The 19,365-nt window shown below is 58.3% G+C and overlaps 1 protein-coding gene across 9 annotated transcripts; it reads right to left on the bottom strand.

The window, feature by feature from the left end:
- Positions 1-1,722: 1,722 nt before the first annotated feature.
- Positions 1,723-19,272, bottom strand: CELF6 (CUGBP Elav-like family member 6). Of its 9 annotated transcripts, none has more exons than XM_071441928.1 (13): positions 18,934-19,272; positions 14,911-14,993; positions 8,437-8,485; positions 6,852-6,977; positions 6,688-6,767; positions 6,084-6,227; positions 5,593-5,737; positions 5,362-5,511; positions 5,019-5,081; positions 4,152-4,232; positions 3,904-4,047; positions 2,670-2,819; positions 1,723-2,501 (listed from the first exon to the last, which is right to left on the bottom strand). In XM_071441928.1, the coding sequence occupies exons 1-12, from the start codon at positions 19,175-19,177 to the stop codon at positions 2,692-2,694; spliced, it is 1,437 nt and encodes a 478-aa protein (XP_071298029.1). In that variant the 5' UTR covers positions 19,178-19,272; the 3' UTR covers positions 1,723-2,501; positions 2,670-2,691. The 9 variants fall into 9 exon arrangements, with proteins under 9 accessions (XP_071298029.1, XP_071298028.1, XP_071298027.1 ...); XM_071441927.1 differs by having other exon boundaries at positions 4,152-4,229; positions 6,852-6,980; positions 18,934-19,271; XM_071441926.1 differs by having other exon boundaries at positions 6,852-6,980; positions 18,934-19,270.
- Between the last annotated feature and the right edge of the window lie 93 nt (positions 19,273-19,365).

The raw sequence follows: 19,365 nt of genomic DNA, 5'->3' as shown, positions 1-19,365 counted from the left end.
TTGGAACCTGGGGGAGGGATGTGGGCACAGGTAAGGGATGGGATCATGAGAAAAGGATAGGATTGTGGAGAAGAGGTGGGAAACAAGGGAATGGTATCTTGGGGAAGGGATGGGATTGAGGGGAAGGGTGATCATGCAAAAAGGAAAGGAATCCCTTCATAGGGAAGGGATAGGATTGAGGGGAAGGGATGGGATGGTGGGGAAGTGCCATAGAGAACTGATGCAGCTTTGGGATAGGGCTGGGAGGGAGCTACTCCCCCATCACACCGTGGCACAGGGATGGTGCTGTGGAGGCGGAACACGACGGAGAAAGGATTGTGCCTCAGGGATGGGAACATGGGACCCCACGAGGCAGCCCCCCAGGCATCGGTGCTGCAGCAGAGATTCAAATGGGAAGGAACTTCCCAGGGACAGCATTTTGTTTCAGCGCAAGCCCATCCCAATAACTCCATGGACACGGAGGCAGTGCCAGCACAGCTGCATCCTGCTACACCCAAACCTGGATGGAAACCCAGGAGAGATATCCCAGAGGCTGCCAGGGCTCAGGGGCAGAGGGGCTGGGCACTGCTGTCCCCACAGTCCAGGGGCTCTCCAGGTCAGTCACAGCAGCACCAGACCAGGATTTCAGCCAGGATTTATGATGGAATTTAAGAACCGATCTAAGAATTATCCTGGTTTTGGTAGAGTCACCACCTGAGTCCTGACAGGTTCATTACACCAGTGGGTTCACTCAGTGTCACTTCTGGCATGTCCCTGTCCTCTGTCCCCCCTGGATCCCAACCTCTGGCTATCCCCACTTGTCCCACACTGGCTGCTCCAAGTATCCAAGGGCCACCCAAACCTGGGCTGGTGGCCATTCCCTCACCCCTGGCCCTGCCACCTACCCCTTGGTTGGGGAGGGTTGATTAAATTTGTGGGGTTTGGGGTTTTTTCCTCAAATAAAAAATAAGTCACTTTCCTGGGATCATGGCAGTCACTCAGCTGTACCCACAAGTGCGAAGGGATATCTCATGGGACATGGCCACATCTCTCTGAAGCTCTCTCTATGTCTCTTGGAAAGATCAGTGAAACCACAGGGCTGTGTCCTGTCCTGATTCCCTCTGCAGCCAGGGTGAATTCCTCCAAAAAATAGCAACTCCTGTGAAAAAGCAAATAAAAGAGATGCCTATGGTGCTCTCCCAGCTTCACCAAATCCTGGTGGATGCTCCAGCCCAGCTGGAGCTGAGCTGGCCATGAAGGGGGCCCGGGTGTTGTGTTTGGGGGTGGACGCGGCAGCAATTGCTCCAAAGAACCAACCAAGGTGACGATTTTGACAAAATAAGTTTATTTCGCTTCACTTCATTTCGGCCGAAACCTCACATTTTTCTTTTTTTTTTTAAGTTTTTTTGGCTGAAAAAAAAAAAACCCCAACCCAAAAATCCCCCCAAACCAACCCAAAATGCAAAGAACCACATCACTCCACCCTCTGCCAGAGGCGACCGAGGAGCTCCAACTCCCCCTGGGCCATGGAGCTGGGGGAGCCACTGAAGGTCCCTCCCACAAATCCCCTCTGCATCCCCCCAATCCCCAGCCACGAACTGGCCCCCGAAACCGAGCCCTTGAACCCCCCAAATCCGAGCCCTGTAGGAAACGCTCGTGGCTCTGAATGCCCGAGGGTTTTACTCAACCTTCTTAATTTTTGTTGGATTTTCTCCTCCTTTCCCGAAGTTTTTTTGTGTGTTTTGTTTTGTTTTTTTTTAAATTAATTTATTTATAGATATATTTAAAAAAAGCAATAGTCCTTTGGTCCCTAAACTCTAAGGAATGATATGACTCTGAAACAAGTAATCCTATGTCCCTGTGCCAGTGACAAGCAGGGGAAGCGCGTGTCCCGCCACCCTGCTCCATGGGATATATATATATATATACTTATTTATATATATCTTCTATAAGTCCAACATACTTTGATCCTTCTTTTTTTTTCCCCCAATGCAGGGAAAAAGGAAAATCTTGCCGTTTTTCTTTATCATCCAAACAAACATCCTCCAGGTGAAGCGCCCGAGGCTGGTCCCGTCCCACCGGCTTTGGTTTAAGAATCCATTTGGAGCCTCTTTTCCTCGTTTCTCCTGGGAAATCGGTAGCAGCAAATGGGTGCTTTAAAAAAAACCCAAAAAACAAAGGTAGATCGTGGCCCGGCTGCCCGGAGCCATCAGCCTTGCTCCCAGTGAGGGATCCGGTGAGTCCCGGCGAGCGGCCGGCGGCGAATCGCAGCCCCGGCACCGCATCGCTCCCCTCCTTCCTTGTCTTCCTCTCATTCCCGTTAAACAACAAACAAGACCAGTTTGGGAAAAAATTCAAAAAGGAAAAGCTACGACCAAAACGCTCTCTTCTTTGCCGTTTTCTCCTTCACCTCCTCCTCCTCCTTTTCCTCCTCCGGGATGTGTTGCAAAGAAAGAGAGTTACGGGTTTGGATACTGCACTTGGGGAAGGGGAAAGTCGTCAGACACTGCGGGACGTCCGACCTGGAACAGAAGGAAAGGGTTGTCAGCCTGCTTCTGGGGGATGGAGGGAGGCACCCACATCCATTGGGTGGCTGGTGCCAGGCAGAGATCCCTGCACACACTGGGGATGTAACACAGGGACGGTGGGATGCTCCGTGACCGCCACGTCCCCAGGGCCAGGCCCCTCACCTCTCCGCAGGCTGAGCTGGGGTCAGTAGGGTCTGTTGGCGTCTTTCGGCCGCTTTAGCTGCACTTTTAGCCTCTTCATGCCGATCTGGAAGCCATTCATGGCCTGAATGGCCGCCTGAGCACTCGTCGGATTGTCAAAACTGACGAAACCTGGCAGGGAGGGGACACGGGGGCTTGTCACCACACACATCACAGGTGGCTGCCTTGCCTCAAGCCAGGCACTGAAATCCCGTGGGATGTCCCAGGTTTGGGAGTGCTGGGAGAGGGGGTCCTTGGGTAACATCACAGCCCCGGATTGCAGGGGACTGGGTGACAGGTGATGGCACCTGCAGGGACACCGTGGTGCAAGGATACTCAGCTGACAAGGCTGTGAGGACAGCATCATAAGAGGGTCCACAGGACACTGGAGTTGTCTGCAGGAATACTATGGGATGGGATTTGTGGGGTCACTGGGGTGACAGGGTCTGTTAAAGTGATAGGGGCTGCAGGGACACTGAGGTGATGGGGTCTGTGGGGACACCAAGGTCTGCAGGTATGTGGAGATACCAGGGTGATGGGGTCTGTGGGGACACCAGGATGGGATGTGTGGGCTCAGGGGACATCTGTAGGCCAGGTCTGCAGAGACCCTGAGGTGATAGGGCCTCTAAAGACACCACAGTGAAAGAGTCTATGGGGACACTGAGGTCTCTGAGAGGGAGATACAGATCCCTGAGCAGGGGACATAGGGAGAATTGGACCCCAAGCAAGGGACAGCAGGGAGACATGGGCATATGAGAGACTAGGGAAAGAGAAATCCCCAAGATGAGATGTTGGAGAGACAGACTCTCAAGCAGGGACTTCAGGGAGAGTTGGACACCTAAGATGAAGATGCTCTGGGTTGTCCAGAAGAGCCAGACTCCCAAGCTGGGAAGACTGGGGAGAGCCAAACCCTTAAGCTGGGATTTGGGGAGAGACAGACCCCCTGAGCTGGAATATTAGGAGAGCTGGACCTCCAGCTTGGAGACCAGAAAGAATGGGACTCTGGAGCTGGAGACTGGCAAGAGCTGGGATGTCAAGGAGCATCAGCTATTTAAAATGGGATGCTGAAGAGAGCCAGACCCCTGAGCTGGGATGTTGAGGAAGAGCCAGAGCTCCAAGCTGCAATGTTAAGAGTAGCTGGAACCTTGAGCTGGGGACTGGGAAGAGCTGGAGCCCTGAGCTGGGACACCAGGGAGAGCCACACCCTGGGACTTACCAAAGCATTTACTCTGGTTGGTGGCACGGTCCACAAAGACTTTGGCAGAGATGACGTTGCCGAAAGGCAAAAACATCTGCGTGAGCTCCGCGTCCCCGAACTCCTGGGGCAGGTGATAAATAAACAGGTTACAGCCCTCGGGACCTGGGTGACACACAAAGGACAGGACACGTCAGCTACGAGGTGGGGTCACCCTGGGGGACACCGAGGAGCCACTGGCCCCACATGGGGTGACCCCCACCCCTCACCTTCTCTCTGCTGCTGCGGGATGAGGGGCGCTTGCTGGGGAAAGGCTTGGCTGATGGGAGCGTAGGCAGTGGGATATGCTGCTGGAAGAGAGAAACAAGAAGCTGAGGCCATGGCACCTGCCCCAGCCACGGAGAGGGCTGGGACAGGCAGGTCCCCTGCTGCCACCTGCCATCGAGGGGCCTCTCCTGCCCCACAGCTGCTGGCTCTGCCCTTCCCACCCCTCCCGACACACCAGGGATGTGGGAACAGCTCTCCCAGGAGAAATGCTGGTGATAGCAGTTATATAGCCTCAAGGCTGAGGAAAGATGGTACTTTTGGCTGAAAAACCCCAAAGATTTGGGGTCCAAAACTTGATTTTCTGTTGCAAATCTGGACATTGCTGTCAATGCTCCTAATTAAATGGCTGCTGGGCTTGACATATTTCCATGGGAGGCTCTGGCTCTTTTCCCTCCACAGCCCATGTCCTTGGCCATCAGACTTGGCCACGTGATGAACATCCAGACTTCTGGTCTCTTGGTGTGGCCCTCTGTCACCTCCCAAATCTTGCCCCCTCTTCTCAATGCCACTGCCAGGGCTCCCCCATGGAGTTCTCTCAGCTCCGTGGGTATTAAAATTCACTTTGCACAATCCAAAATTTGCATGGGGGGCCATAACAGGAGCCAGTGGGATGAGGGGATGGTTCTTTCATCAGCACTGCCACCCTGGAGCTCCTGCCAGGGCTCAGCCCCTGCTGCTGCCCTCATGAATCCATGCCCAAATACACTGCCCAGTCCAATGTTCAACCCCAGGGTGAGGTTCACTCCCAAAAATAACAGTAAGGAGCAAAGATGGGAGAGAGGGAAGGAGTGGGAAGCGAAGTTTGAGACCTGCATAGTGCTGCATGCCGGCGTAGGCCTGCTGGAGGGGGTCTGCCACCGTGGGGCTTTGAGCTGGGAAGAGAAGAGAAAGGAGAAGGAAGATAGAATAAGCCAGAGAAAGCCAGGGATGCATGCACAGCTCCCACGGGAAAGGGCTCCTGACCAAGTGCTGCCATGGAGGGGCAGAGCTGCTCCCTGCCTGAATTCCCTCCTCCCTGCAGTGATGCCACGGGAGCACACGGCGGGTTCATCCAGCGTGTTCCAGGGATGGGGAGCACCCCTTGAGCGTCCCGCATGAGCCAGGCACACTCCCCCAGCCCCGGGGGCGTGGCGGGGCCCCAGAGGGCTGTACCTGGGTAGGGGTGGATGCCATTGGTGTAGATGGTCTCGGAGGCGGGCTGCCCGTTGGTCTGGGGCGGCAGCGGGCTGAAGCCGTTCACCCCAATGGGAGTGGCAATGCTGGGCACCGGCGCCGTGCTGATCCCCGGAGGGGTGCTTGTACCTGCAGGAGCATGGCGTCAGGGCCGGCAGCGCCCCGAGAGCGCCCCCCGAGGATGTCAAATGGCAAATGCCAGGGTCCTACCTGAAGAGGGAGTGAGGGGAGCAGCCACCAGCCCGCTGACATTGAAGGCGGCCATTTGTTGCATCTGGGCGGCAGCGATGGCAGCCATGGGGTTGAGGCAGGTGCCCTGTGCGGCCGCCATCAGGGCTGCCTGCTGCTGCATGATCTTCGGAAAACAAGGGGGGAAAGGGGACAGAGAGCGAGAGGCAGAGAGAAGGAGAGAGAGGGGAGGGCAAATCAGCATCTCTGCTTTGGATGGGTTCAGAGGGATAAATGCCACCTGCTGCCAGACCCAGGGACAGGAGTTTTGGTCTCGGTGATGCTAAATATGGGACCACTGAACCCTACAACCACCCTCAGCTGTGGGCAGGAAGCCCTGCATCTGCCCTTAAACAGTGATACACCAGCCCTCCCAGGCATCCACACACCCTGGCACTGGTGCTTTCAGGGGCCAAACCAGCCCCCCCACCCACGGGGGTACCTCAAAGCCCCCGGGCTGCTCCGGCTCCTACCGCTTGCGTGTAGGCCCCGTAGGCACCGAACTGGATGGTCATGGGGTTGAAGATGCCCAGCTGCCCCGCCATCTGATGCATCCGCCGCAGGGTCCTCTCCTTATCCGTGTCTGCAAACTTCACCACCAGGCTGGACGAGGCGCCCTGAGGTGGGGGGAAGATGGGGCTGATGGTGGGACCACAGCAATGCCCCAAAGTGTGCACCTGCCGTGGGTGTGGTTCACAGTGTCCGCAGCAGCCTCAGCCCTGGGGACGCTGCCCAGCTTGGCAGCAGCAACCAGTGATCAATGTGAGGTTTAATTATAGCCAGTTTTTCTCCCCAGTGGCAGCTCCCTGACCTCTGCTTCCTTTCCCTTTCCTTGTCCACAATTCTGACCTTCAGCGTTAATTAAACTGCCCCTTTCTCTGGCACGGAGAGAATTAGCCCCACGCTCCCACCTCTAGGGCTCAGCACCTTGTCCAGGAGGAACCTGGGGTGATGTGGCCAACAAATTTCCAGTCTGTAGGATTTTGATGCAATTAGACTGAGGATCAAATTAGTGGGTGATTGGATTAAGCAGGCAGCGTGGGGTCAGCCAGGGCAGGGTGTGAGCCTGGCACTTACCGGCATAGTTTGGCTGCCATGCAGGCTGTTGATGGCAGCCTGTGCCTCGGCGTGGCTGCCGTATTTCACAAAGGCACAACCTAAGGGAACAGAGGGAACATGGGACAGGTTGGATTTGGCCATTGTGGGTCCATAGGGTGCCCACCCGGTGCCCCAAAGCCCACCTTTGCTGGCTCCATCAGGCCCTCGGAGGATGGTGCATTCCTCAATCTGGCCAAAGGGCTCAAAGAGGCGGCGGACGTCGTCCTCGCTCTGCTGCTTCCCCAGCATGCCCACAAAGAGCTTCCTGTCTTCTAAAAACAAAACCAAACCCATCAGAGAGTGGGAGGTCACTCACCATCCCAACCCCTCACCAAAAATGGTGTATGGAGGAGAAGGAGCCAAGTGACATCAGAGGAAGGGAGCGACACCAATCCCACGGAGAAGGTGCTGGGCTTATCATCTCCATCCTACAGAACTCTCAGGGTGGGAAAACCTCTCCTGTGGGGAAATTGCTGAGGGGTGAGTCCTGGAAGAGCCATTGCTTTAGGGAGTGGAGCTGAGGCTTTTCTCAGGGAAGGGGGGGGCTGGCTCCCCCAGCACTGGGGTGGGATGCGGTGGAACAAAGAGAATCCACGAACTGGAGGTGATCACCCTCGTGTGATCGACTCACAGAACAACCCGCAGCCTCCAGCCGTGCCCAGGGGACATCAATAACCCAAACACAAGAGAAGGGATAGTAAATAATGAGAATTTCATGATTATTACCAGCATCTGTCTTGTGCGGCCGCGCGCTCCCGCCGCACGCTAATGGCATTTGACAAAGGAAATAAGGTGCCCTGTCAAGAGCGTTGCTGGGGAAATAAATAAATAATGGCAGGAGACGATGAATGCTTAGTCTGTTAAGGTACCAAGAAAATTAGTTAAGGGAATAGGGCTCGTGTGTTGTCTAGTTAAACATAAAGCACCTCCCAGGGGCAGTGGGCTGGGCAGCCCAGCGTTGCCTCCTGGGTGAGGGGGCTGGAGATGGGAGCCCCAGCTCACCCATTGATTTTTAATCCTTCACCAATTACGCTCGGTAAGTGGGTAATTTATTTGCCAGGTCCCTCTGGGACATGCTGGGACCAGCTCCCAGTGTGTTTAATAACAGGGTTTGGATGGGGGGGAGCCACCCCAGCCATCCTGCCAAGTGCAGGCAGCCCCATGAGAGCATCCTTCATGTCCGATAGCGCCTACCTGCCCAGCAACACAACAGATGTGGGATTTTGATCCAATTCCTGCGGTTTTGCCCAAATGACCACCTCAGCCTGGCAATGCCACAGCCCAATGAGTGGCAAATGCTCACAAAGAATTTGGGGGAGTGGTAGTTTGAGAGGGGCTTGGGCCATATGCAGCCAACTCCTGCCCCGGGGTCCCCACAGGCAGCTCTGGAGAGGGAATTGCATTTTTTGGTAAATTCAGGTGGTGAGGGAGAACAGCTGGCTGGTGCTCTGCCCCCCAGGATGTTGGGATGCTCATGGTATGATGTCAGGACATTCCCAGGATGATATCAGGATGTTCCCCTCAGCTGACCAGACAGGGAGAGAGAAGATGGCACTTGCTCTGCACCCAGGTTTGGATGCCACCAGCAAAGGCAGATCCTTTCCTGGATTCCTCTGCAAACCAACCTTCACACAGCAGCCCTCGTGATGCCACCATGTCCCCCATCACCCCCTAGGCGACCCTGTGCCCCCCTGCCCATGCCAGGCATCTGGAGAATTGAGGACCTACCTCCTCGGCCCTCGCTGTCGGCCGGCTTCACCTGGATGGGGCGGTTCATCTGCAACACAAGCGAGAGCGGGTGGTCAGTGTGGGGGTCCCTGAACCCTTTCCATGGGGAACAGCAGGATTTGGCCAATGACTGGCACTGGGAGCTGGGGAAAAGGGGAGGGACCTGCATGAACAGATCTGGGGCTTGCGGCCACAGAGACCTGGGGATGCCATGCGCAAAGGGCAATGCTCTGGCCCTAGCTATGGGCACCCAGTGCTGCAGGCGCCCGCGGGGCTGCCGGTGCCAGGCTTGGCCGCCTGCCTGCTTTCCTCGACTGCAAAGGACTGCAGAGGCAGCAGTAGCACCCCGCCAGCCCCAGCCCCTCTGGCACCATTGCCCTCCTTTTCCCAAACCTCACCCAAATTTGGCCTCCTCCTTGTCACCGCCATGTGCACCCACGAGCGTGACACCCATGTGCAGCAGGACACGCTGGGCTGGCAGGCACATCCCTGGCCTGCTGCCCCATGGAGCCCTTCCTCCTCCTCCTCCTCCTCTCTCCCCCTCCTTTTTCCCCTCTTTTAGCCGAAAAATGCTACAATTATGGCCGTTTCCATGGCAACAAGCGTGCTTCCCCCGCGATGCTGCAGAGCCCGAGCCATGTGCTCGATGGGGTCGCCACGGCAACAGCGAGATGTCACACATGACGGCGCGGGGGCGCACACACGAACACGCCCTGAGCACACACGGGCACAGTCGCCCCCATGTGTGTGTGTACCCCCATTCCAGGTGCCCCCGCTGCACCCCTGGTAGGGGTCCCTAAATTTTAGGGATGGGTGGGGGCAGAGACAGTCCCCCCCACATCAGGTTGAGGAAGAGGATGGGTAAAAGAGAAGAGGAGGGAGGTTTCCACAGCAACCGCCTCGTCTCCAGGGAAACGTGGAGAGAAATGTCAGCGCAGAGCTGGGGATGGTCCAGGGAAGGGATTGAGTCCCCAGGAGTCATGGGATGGCACAGAGTGGCACCGAGGGACACCTCAGTGTCACCCATTATGTCACCAGTCCCCCAAACATCCACCTTGTGTAGGGGCAGGATTTGGCTCACCCCAAACTCTGGAGGCTGTGACAGCACCGAGACCCTAAACCCAGAACCCCGCTGTCCCTCACATCCCTGCCACAGCCGGGAGGAGGGAACATCATTTTGGGGGGGCTGCCCCCCTCCACTGACCCGCCAGCCCCATTTACCAGCGTGATGGCCTTTGATGGAATAAATTTCCCATGCCCGCTGCTGTATGCTTAATGTAATAAACCCAGTGAGGATGATTTAGAATAACATTTACGGAGCCGCAGAATGTCATTTTGATGTGTCTCCCGTCTCCGCTCGCCGGTTATTAAACTGTATTGATTCCCCGGGAGCGGCTGATGTTTATAAATGTCAGGCCTCAGGGACCAGCTAACCTACCCCAGGGCTGCCACACCACACCAAGGAGAAATTGCCCTAGCCTCTAGACAACCCCAGAAGGAGGTTTTGGCACCCTTGACATCACGATGTGCCCACACAGGGTGCTCGATGACCCCCTGTGGCACCCAGAGCTCCTGATTGTCCCCACAGCACCCCTGCACCGTGTCCACACAGCCTTCTATCCATCCTCCCACACTAAACAGCCACCCAGGCATTTCCCCCTGCTCCTGACACCCACCTACCCACCCTGCAACACCCATCCATCCATTCATCCATCCTGGACACCCACACACCCATCTTCCCCCAGGATTCATCCAGCCATACCCCAGCACCCATTCCCATAACATCCATCCATCCCCATAGAACCCATTCATATCCCCATCCTCATAACACCCATTTGTTCCCATAGCATCCATCTATATCACCAACACCCATCCATCCACCCCCGAATACCTGTCCATCCCCATTGCAGCCAACCACATCCCCAACATCCATCCCCATACACCCATCCATTCCCACAGCATCTATCTATATTGCCAAGATCCTCTATCCATCCCTCAACACCCATCCATCCTCACAACACCCATCCATATCCCCAACACCCATCCATCCCTGATCACCCTTCCATCTGCCCATCCATCTTCCATCTTGCCACCACCCACCTTTCCACTCCCACAGCATCCATCCATCCATCTCCCACACCCCAAGGACATAGTGACACCCTGCTTGGGGTGTTCCAGCACCAACCATCATCAGCAGTTCACAAAGCCCCAGCTACCCCATGGCCAAACCACTGGTGTTCCACAGCACAGGGGATCACCAGCAGTTGCTAAACCACCTCCTGACTGCTCAGGCACTGTCACCCACCCAAATTTGGAGCCCCTCAAGAAACTGGATACCAGGGAGAGTCAGCCCATAGAATCACTGCCAGGGGATGTGCTCAGTGGGTCACTTCTGGCCTTTGTTCCTTCGTTGACATAACACTCCTATTCCTTGTCCTCACAACCAACAGCCAGATGATCCAGCAGGCCACCATGCACCCAAATGAGATGGAGGTGGCAGGTAACACTGGAGCAGCGAGTGCCTGTGGGAGCCTCATGTCCATGCCACCCCAGGGAGACAGGAACCGAGGTACTGGCAGTCACTTGTCACTGGAATACCTTGAGCCCTGGGGGCAACTCACAGCAAGGCCACAGAGCCAGCCTGGGGACAGCCACACCACTGCACAACCCTGCACGTGTATGACCACCCTGGCACACCCTGCACATGCCCACACACCTCTGAACACAACCACAGACCCCAGCACTCCCCGAGCACAGCCACCCCCAGTCCCCCTGGCACAGCCGCACACCCCGGAAGCCGCACACGTGTGCCCACGCAGCGCTGCGCACACCGCGCGTCTGTCCCAGCACCCACGTGTGCCCATGCGCCACTGCACACAGCCCCACGGGCACCTGCACAACCCCAGTCTGCATGCCATGCATCCCACAGAGCCCTGCCTGCTGCCATGGATCACACTCAACCACGGGCACACAGCCTGGGATGCACAGCCAGCGCCAGGGATACGATGCCCCTTGCCTCAGTTTCCCCGTTGTAGCAGCAGGACCCATAGTGGGACCCCGGGAGCCCTCTGTGGGCACACAGACACCTTGGGTGGGCTCACGGCACCCCCAGCAACACCCACATCCCAACCCCATGGCCACCATGCACACCTGAGCCCACCTGCACACACCTGCACTCCCTGTCACACCCAGTGTGCCCACACACCCTCACTGCTGCCACTCCCCCAGCCCATGTGCACCCACACCCTGTCACTGTCACTGGGGGCAAAGACACCCTAAGCTCCTCTTCCCACACACACAGACACCCACGTGCTTGCACACCCACCTGCACACACCCGGGGGTCAAAGCTGCACCCCTGCCAATGCACACACCCCTCCCTGCACCACCTGCGGGTGCAACCCCCCCCGAGCGCTGCCCCTTGCACACCTGCACCACACACACACACACAGAGCTGCGGTGGAAAAATACACCCTCCAGCCAGCACACACACCAAACCCATCCCTGGGGGCAGATACACCTCCTCACCATCATCCTCCATCCCTGCCTGCAAATACCACCCCCCCCAGCATTCCTGGGTGCCAGAACACCCTCCTCACCGACACCCTCACCACACACAGCCTCCCTGGGTCCAGATACATCACCAACACCCCTCTGCCGACACCCTCCCTTTCCCTGGGTGCAGATACACCCTCTCAGCCACACACACACACAGAGCCCCCACCCCTGAGTGCAAATACACCCTCATCACCAATACATGCACCCCATCCCTGGGTGCAGATACACCCTGCACAGCAACACTCACACCCACACACCCTATCTGTGGGTGCAGATACATCCCCTCACCAACACCCCTCCAACCCCATTCTTCTGTGCAAATACACCCTCCTCACCAACACTCCTCCATCCCCAACACCCATCCCTGGGAGCAGATACACCCTGTCACCAACACCCCCAATCCTCATCCCTGTGTGCAGATACACCCTGCAACACCCACAGCCGCCCACCCCATCCCTGGGAGCAGATACACCTCCCCACCAACATCCCTCCATCCTCATCCCTGTGTGCAGATACACCCTGCAACACACCCACTCACACACCCCGACCCCGTGTGCACATTCACCCTGCTCATCAACACCCCTTCATCCCTGTCCCTGTGTGCAAATACACCCTGATCACCAGCACTACTCCATTCCCATCCTATGCCTGGGAGCACATACACCCCCTCAGCAACACTGCTCCATTCTCATTCCCATCCCTGTGTTCAGATACACTCCATCACCATCACCCCCACTCACACCCACCATCCCTGTGTGCAATTACACCCTGATCACAAACACGGCTGTATCCCCAACCCATCCCTGGGAGCACCCCCTCACCAATACCCCTCCATCCCCATCCCTGTGTGCAGATACGCCCTGCTCACCATTAACACCCCTCCATGCCCATCCCCAGGAGCCAGGATCTACACCCTCGCCATCACCCCCGCTCCCACACAGCATCCCCAGGAGCAGATACACCCCTTCGCCATCACCCACATCCCTCCTAGAGCCCCTCCGGTGCAGCCCCCCCACCCCGGCGCGAGCGGAGGCTGCCGGGCGGTGCCGGGCCGTGCCGGGCCGGGCGGAGGCGGCGGCAGACAAAGGCGGGGCCCTACCTCGATGCAGAGGATCTTGGACCCGGCGGGCACCCACAGCACGGGCGGCCGCGGCCCCGGCGCCGGCACCTGCGGCAGCTGCATGGCCGGACCGGCCGGACCGCCGGCTCCACCGAGGCGGTTCGGCTGAGCTCGGCTGCGCTCGGCTCCACCCGAGACGGTTCGGTCGGGTTCGGCTTAGCTCGGCAAGGCTCGGCAAGGCCGGGCTGGGCTGGGCTGGGCTGGGTTCGGCAAGGCTCGGCTGGGTTCGGTTCGGCTCGGCCGGATTCGGCTGGGCTCGCGCAGCGGCGCGCGGGGGGCGGGGCACAGGGCGGGGCGGCCGCAGCCCCGCCGAGCCGAGCCGGGCCGGGCCAGGCGGGGGGCGGGGCCTCATTGGGGATACGCCCATCGCCGTCTGGACACGCCCCCGGTCCCCTGACACGCCGGGGGCGGGGCCTGGCTGGGGTTGGGGGGCGAGGGTGGGAACACGGGGGGTGCGCAGGTACAGGGGGTCAGCAGGTACAGGGTATGAGCATAGGTACAGGGGCTGTGCAGGTACAGGGGGTCAGCAGGTACAGGGGTGTGAGCACAGGTACAGGGGCTGTGCAGGTACAGGGGGTCAGCAGGTACAGGGGTGTGAACACAGGTACAGGGGCTGTGCAGGTACAGGGTATGAGCAGGTACAGGTGTGAGCACAGGTATAGGTGTGTGAGCAAGTACAGGGGGTGAGCACAGGTATAGGTGTGTGAATACACAAACAGGGGATGTGTAGATACAGGGGGTGAGCACAGGTACAGGTGGTATGAGCAGGTACAGGGTATGTGAGCACCGGTATAGGTGTGTGAGTACAGCTACAAGGGGTATGAGCAGGTACAGGGGGTGAGCAGAGGTAGAGGGGTGTCACATAAACGCACATGGGTGTGCTTGTGTGCACAAGCAGAGAGGTGTGCACAGACACAGATGTGTGTTCACAGGCACTCATAGGTGTGTACCCAAGTGTACACAAGAGCATACACATGGGTGTGAGAACAGAAGGGGTGCTCAGGCACAGACAGGTGAGCACACACAGGTATGAGCACCTGCATGGGCACAGGGTGTGAGCACAAGCACACAGTCCCCTGCACTGCTGTGTGCACACGCACACAGAGGGCTGGGCACAGCTGTGACCCCCTGTGGGGCACGCACCCTCACGTCCATGTGCACACACGTGCTCACACACTCACCCCCAATCCCCAAGCGAGGGGCCATGGCAATAGTGATACACACCCGTGTGTGCCTGATGAGAATCCCCAGGCAGGGCCTGACCCCGGCCTCCTTTAGGCTGCCAAGGTGGGCTGTTAACTCTTGAACCTACTGAAGTGTGGCCCTGCCGGTGAGAGCACGGCTCAGGAAGCCACATCCCCGCAAACCTCATCTCCCTCTGTCAGCTCCACACACACACAGCAGGGATTGATATTCATGGGCCCCGGCTCTTTCCCCAGCCAACCCGCGGGCCTATTGATTTTTATTTAGGCGAATAATTAAATATTTATTTTCACTTTGTTAAGCTCGGGAGGTCGGAGCCCACAGAAAGCGCAACAGCACGCGGGCGGCTGGAAAATCGATGCCTCGGTTTGCGGCTGCTGGAAGTGGCTCCCGCGCCTCAGGGAGGTGTCACCAGCCCCCGCCCTGGCTCACCCCAATCCCTCGGTGTCGCTTAAGGCTTCCATGCCTTGGGGAGGTGTCCCCAGGTGCTGCTCCAGCTCAACTGGACCACCTGAGTGTCACTCAATTCTCCCGTGCTTCAGGGAGGTGTCACCAGGCCCTACCCCACTGACCCCGCCGCCCTGGTGTCACTTACCCCTGGCAGTGTCTTCTGCTCGTGCAGGGCACTCTGTGCCTTCAGTGCGGAGTCACGGGCGCAGTAGGTGAGAAAGGCACAGCCTGTGGAGACAGGGAGACAGCATCAGTGTCCGGCCTGATATTGCCACAGTGCCCTGTGCACACAGGGAGCTGGTGGCACAGCTGATATGGCACTGTGGTGTCTCAGCATCCTGGCATCCAGCACAGTGATTCCCAGCACACCAGCACCCTGGGACTGTGACATCCAGCACCCCAGCACCATGGCACTTGATACCCTGGCATCCAGAACCCTGGCCCTGTGGCATCCAGCATCCCAGCACTCTGGCACCCTGGCACAGCGGCATCCAGAACCCCAGCAACCTGGCATGGTGGCATTCAGCACCTCAGCACCATGGCATCCAGCATCCCAGCACCCTGACATCCTGGCACCCTGACATTCAGCATTCTGGCACCCTGGCAGTCTATAAACTGGGATCTGGCACCCTGGCATGGTGGCATCCATCACCTCAGCACCACGGCACCCAGCAACAAGCACCCTGACGATCTGGCACTATGGCATCCAGCAGCTCAGTAGCATGGCATCCACCATCCCGTTGCACTGACATCCTGGCCCCATGGCATCCAGCATCCAGCATCCTGGTGCCCTGGTACTCTACACCCAGATGGGCACACACAGGGTCACAGTTCACCCCCAGAACAGGGTAGGAGATGGAACAGCAGGACGAAGGAAAGAGCCAGGGAGGAGCAGGCAGCACATGGGCAGTGGCACTCTGGCCCCAGCCCTGGGGAAAGCCACAGCCCGAGTCCTCCAGGAAGCAGATCTCCAGGTGTCGAGACTGTGCACCCTCTCTTGCCATCACAGTTCTCCCAGCCTAAGCATCCTCCTTGGGATGAGATTCATGTGGTGAAGGCACTCCGGCTCCTTCAACATCATGGCGCTTTGGAAATCGGGAATACGCCTGGGGTGAGGTTTTCCCACGCTGACTCACGCTGCCGAGCCACTAGCTCGCAGAGCTGGCAGCAACGAGAGAGCCCTGGGGACAGGGTCCGGTCCTCTTCGCTCGTCTCTCCTGAAGCATTCCTGGTGCCTGTGCCACTGCTGCACCGCTCCCTCCCTGAGGGCTCCCCCCCAATTTGCTGGGGTCACATCCAAAAGCATCTGAAAGTGATATTAAAACAGCAGCAAAACAGTTTCCCTTCAACAAAGTAAATATTTAATGAATAAAATTGACATTGATGCATTTTTAATATTGGCACAATTAAATCCGCCAGCTGATTAAGTATTAATAACTCTTAATAAGTACAATCAGCGTGCCTGGGAGGAGAGGGAGCATGGCGGCAGGGCGGGGGACGCTGCGGGATGGGGTCCCTCGCCCGCCTTGGGGCGTTGGGGACATCTGCCCTCAACGGAGAGCAAGGAGAGATCCCCCTGGATCAATGCTCTCCCGCTGCGGGTGGCAAGGGGAGATCAGCTCAGCAGCTCGCCTCAGTCCCGGTGCCATTTCCAGTGTTTACCATCTGTAATCATGTTGGCTTCCTGCTCTCCGCTCTTCTTTCTCTGTTTTTTTTTCCCTGTTTTTCCTGCAGGCAACAATGTAGACGGTGCCCGGGCATTCTGGAGAAGTTGGGAGGGCTGGCGCAGGAGCGGTTCTGCTCTGGAGGCTCGCCGGGAGGGAGGATGCCGTTCAAATTAGAGGAGCGTCCGCAATTAAATCATGCGGCTGGGCCGCAGACGTTGAAGCCCGCGCTGGAGGAAGTGCAGAGGGAGCCTGGAAGGGTGCAAATCCCATTGATCCAGGCACAGAAGCAGCTTCAGAGACACGTGGAGAAATGCTGGAGGCCAAAAGTGCCAAAACTGATAGAGTCCAGGCAGCTGCCCCATAGCCGAATGGCATCGACAAGGCAGCAACCACAAACGCCAAGTTTTGGCTTCCCAGGAAAGTCCCAGTGAAGCAGGTGCTGGCTGTGGCACAGGGGTTTGGTGACAGCTTGTGGCTCCTGTCTGGGTGACACCTGGGGTGCCTTGACCCTGCTCTGGCACTGCACAGCACAGCTCTTGGGTGGGGGGGGTCCGTGGAGACCTCGGTGCTGCCTGTGTGGCTCCCTGGGTGTGCCACTGCTCCTCATGCTGTGCCACAGGGCCGCAGCACCTGGGACACACGGCAGACATGGCACGTCCCCATCCACAGTGGGGTGTCTGTACCCCAGGGCTGCTCCAGCTCCAGGGGTGCACAAACTCATGTGGCTGTGCTGATGCCAGACGGGTGCCCCCAAGGCAGGCAGATGTTCTAAAATCCGTTGCAGTGCTCCCTGCCCTGTGATGCTCTGATCCCAGGGGTGCCCCCAAGCCAGACAGCAGCACCCTGACCCCTGGTGGGTGCTCCCCTCTTCCTCAGGGGTACCCCAATCTTAGGAGGGGCCATATATCCAAACAGTCCATTCTAGGATGTTCCCACCTCAGGATGCTGTACCTCAAGGTTTCCTCCAACTTAGGAGCACCTTCACCCCAAAGTTTTCCACTCCTTAGGGTGCCCCATACTTATGGATGTAGCCTCCACATCAAGGATATCTTCACCTCAGGTGTAACTCAGCTGAGGGGTGCCCCATATTTGGGTACCCCACCTCAGGGTGTCCCACCTTAGGGACATCTCCATTTCAGGGTTACATCACCTCACAGGTACCCCCATCTCAGAGGTGCCCCATGGCAGTGTCTGACCTCAGGCATACTTCCAGATCATGGTGCCCCCTCTCAAAGCATCCCAGCTGTACCTCAGGGTGCTCCACCTCAGGTTATCCCACCTCATGGGTGCCTCCACCTCGGGCATGTCCCACCTTAGAGGCATCCCTGTCTCGGGATGCACCATCTCAGGATGCCCCACACGAGGGGCACCCTCATCTCAGGGCATCCCACCTCACTGGTGGCCCACACTTAGGTACCAAACCTCAGGTTGTCCCATCTGATGGGGAAGCCACATTTCACGGGTGCCTTTGCCTCAGGGATATCTTACCTCAGCCTGTGCCATATCAGGGGTGCTCACATTGGGTGCCTTTGCCTCAGGGTGTCCCATTTCAGGAGTATCTTCACCCCAGGGGTCCCCCTATATGCCAGGGTGCCCCATCTCAGTTTATCCCACCACAGGGGTACCACAACTGAGGGGTCCCCACCCTCAGAGCATCCCACCTCAGGGCATCCCACCTGAGGGGTATCCCTTTGTCAGGATGATCCATCTCCGGCTGTCCCACCTGAGGGGTACCTCACCTCAGGGGTATCCCACCTGAGGGACAGGACCTCACCTGAGAGGTTCCCCCCACCTCAGTTTGTCCTGCCTCACAGGTGGTCCATACTTAGGTGCCACATCTCAGTGATGTCCCACCTGAGGGGTCTCCCATCCCAGGATACTCCACCTCAGGGTGTCCCACCAGAACAGTATCTCACTGAGGGGTGCCCCATCTCAGGGTGTCCCACCAGAGCAGTATCTCACTGAGGGTCCCCCCAGCCTCAGGGTGTCCCACCAGAGTGGTACCTCACTGAGGGTGTCACCCACACCTCAGGGTGTCCCACCAGAGTGGTACCTCTCTGAGGATCCCCCCCACCTCAGGACATCTCACCAGAGTGGTACCTCACTGAGGATCCCCCCCACCTCAGGGTGTCCCAGCAGAGCAGTACTCACTGAGGATCCCCCCCCACCTCAGGACATCCCACTAGAATAGTACCTCACTGAGGATCCCCCCCACCTCAGGGTGTCCCACTAGAACAGTACCTCACTGAGGATCCCCCCACCTCATGACATCTCACCAGAGTGGTACCTCACTGAGGATCCCCCCCACCTCAGGGTGTCCCACCACAGCAGTACCTCACTGAGGGTGCTCCCCACCTCAGGACATCCCACCATAGTGGTACCTCACTGAGGATCCCCCCCACCCCAGCGTGTCCCACCTCACCTCAGGACAGCCCCCACACCTGGGTGTCCCACATCAGGGCATCCCACCCGGGGGGTGCCCCGGCCCGCCGCCCCCGCACCTTTGTGCATGCCGGTGAAGCGATCCTTGAGCACGGTGAGCTCGTAGATGCGGCCGAACTCCTCGAAGAGCGGCTTGAGGTCGCTCTCCTCCAGATTGCGCGGAATCTGCCCCACGAACAGCTTGATGGCGTCGTGGTCCTTCATGGCGATGGCGCCGGGCGGGCGGCTCAGCCCGTTCACCCGGCCGCTGTTCGCGGTGCTGAACGCCGCCCCCGCCGCCTCGCCCGCCGCCGCCGCCGCCATGGCCCGTTCCGCGCCCCGCCCCGCCCGACCGGCACCGCTCGGCACCGCCCGGCACCGCTCGGCACCACTCGGCACCGCTCGGCTCGCCTCGGCACCGCTCGGCACCGCCCCGCTCGGCACCTCTCGGCTCGGCTCGGCTCGGCCCGCGCCCGCCAGCGGGCCCGTGACGTCAGCCGGACGGCCCCGCC

This window comes from Agelaius tricolor, unplaced genomic scaffold, assembly GCF_023055355.1.
Source record: "Agelaius tricolor isolate 1412-34295 unplaced genomic scaffold, bAgeTri1.0.p SCAF_16, whole genome shotgun sequence".
Taxonomy (NCBI): Eukaryota; Metazoa; Chordata; class Aves; order Passeriformes; family Icteridae; genus Agelaius; species Agelaius tricolor.
The sequence above is the reverse complement of the archived record's forward strand: the minus strand, read 5'-3'. Positions and strand labels throughout refer to the sequence as shown.

Coding starts and splice junctions, on each gene's coding strand:
- CELF6 (XM_071441926.1), bottom strand. CDS start 19,177: ATGGCGGCGGCGGCGGCGGGCGAGGCGGCGGGGGCGGCGTTCAGCACC. Junction 6,981..8,436: donor CGACAGCGAGGGCCGAGGAG/GTAGGTCCTCAA, acceptor TTTTGTTTTTAG/AAGACAGGAAGCTCTTTGTG. Junction 6,768..6,851: donor GCCTGATGGAGCCAGCAAAG/GTGGGCTTTGGG, acceptor CTGTTCCCTTAG/GTTGTGCCTTTGTGAAATAC.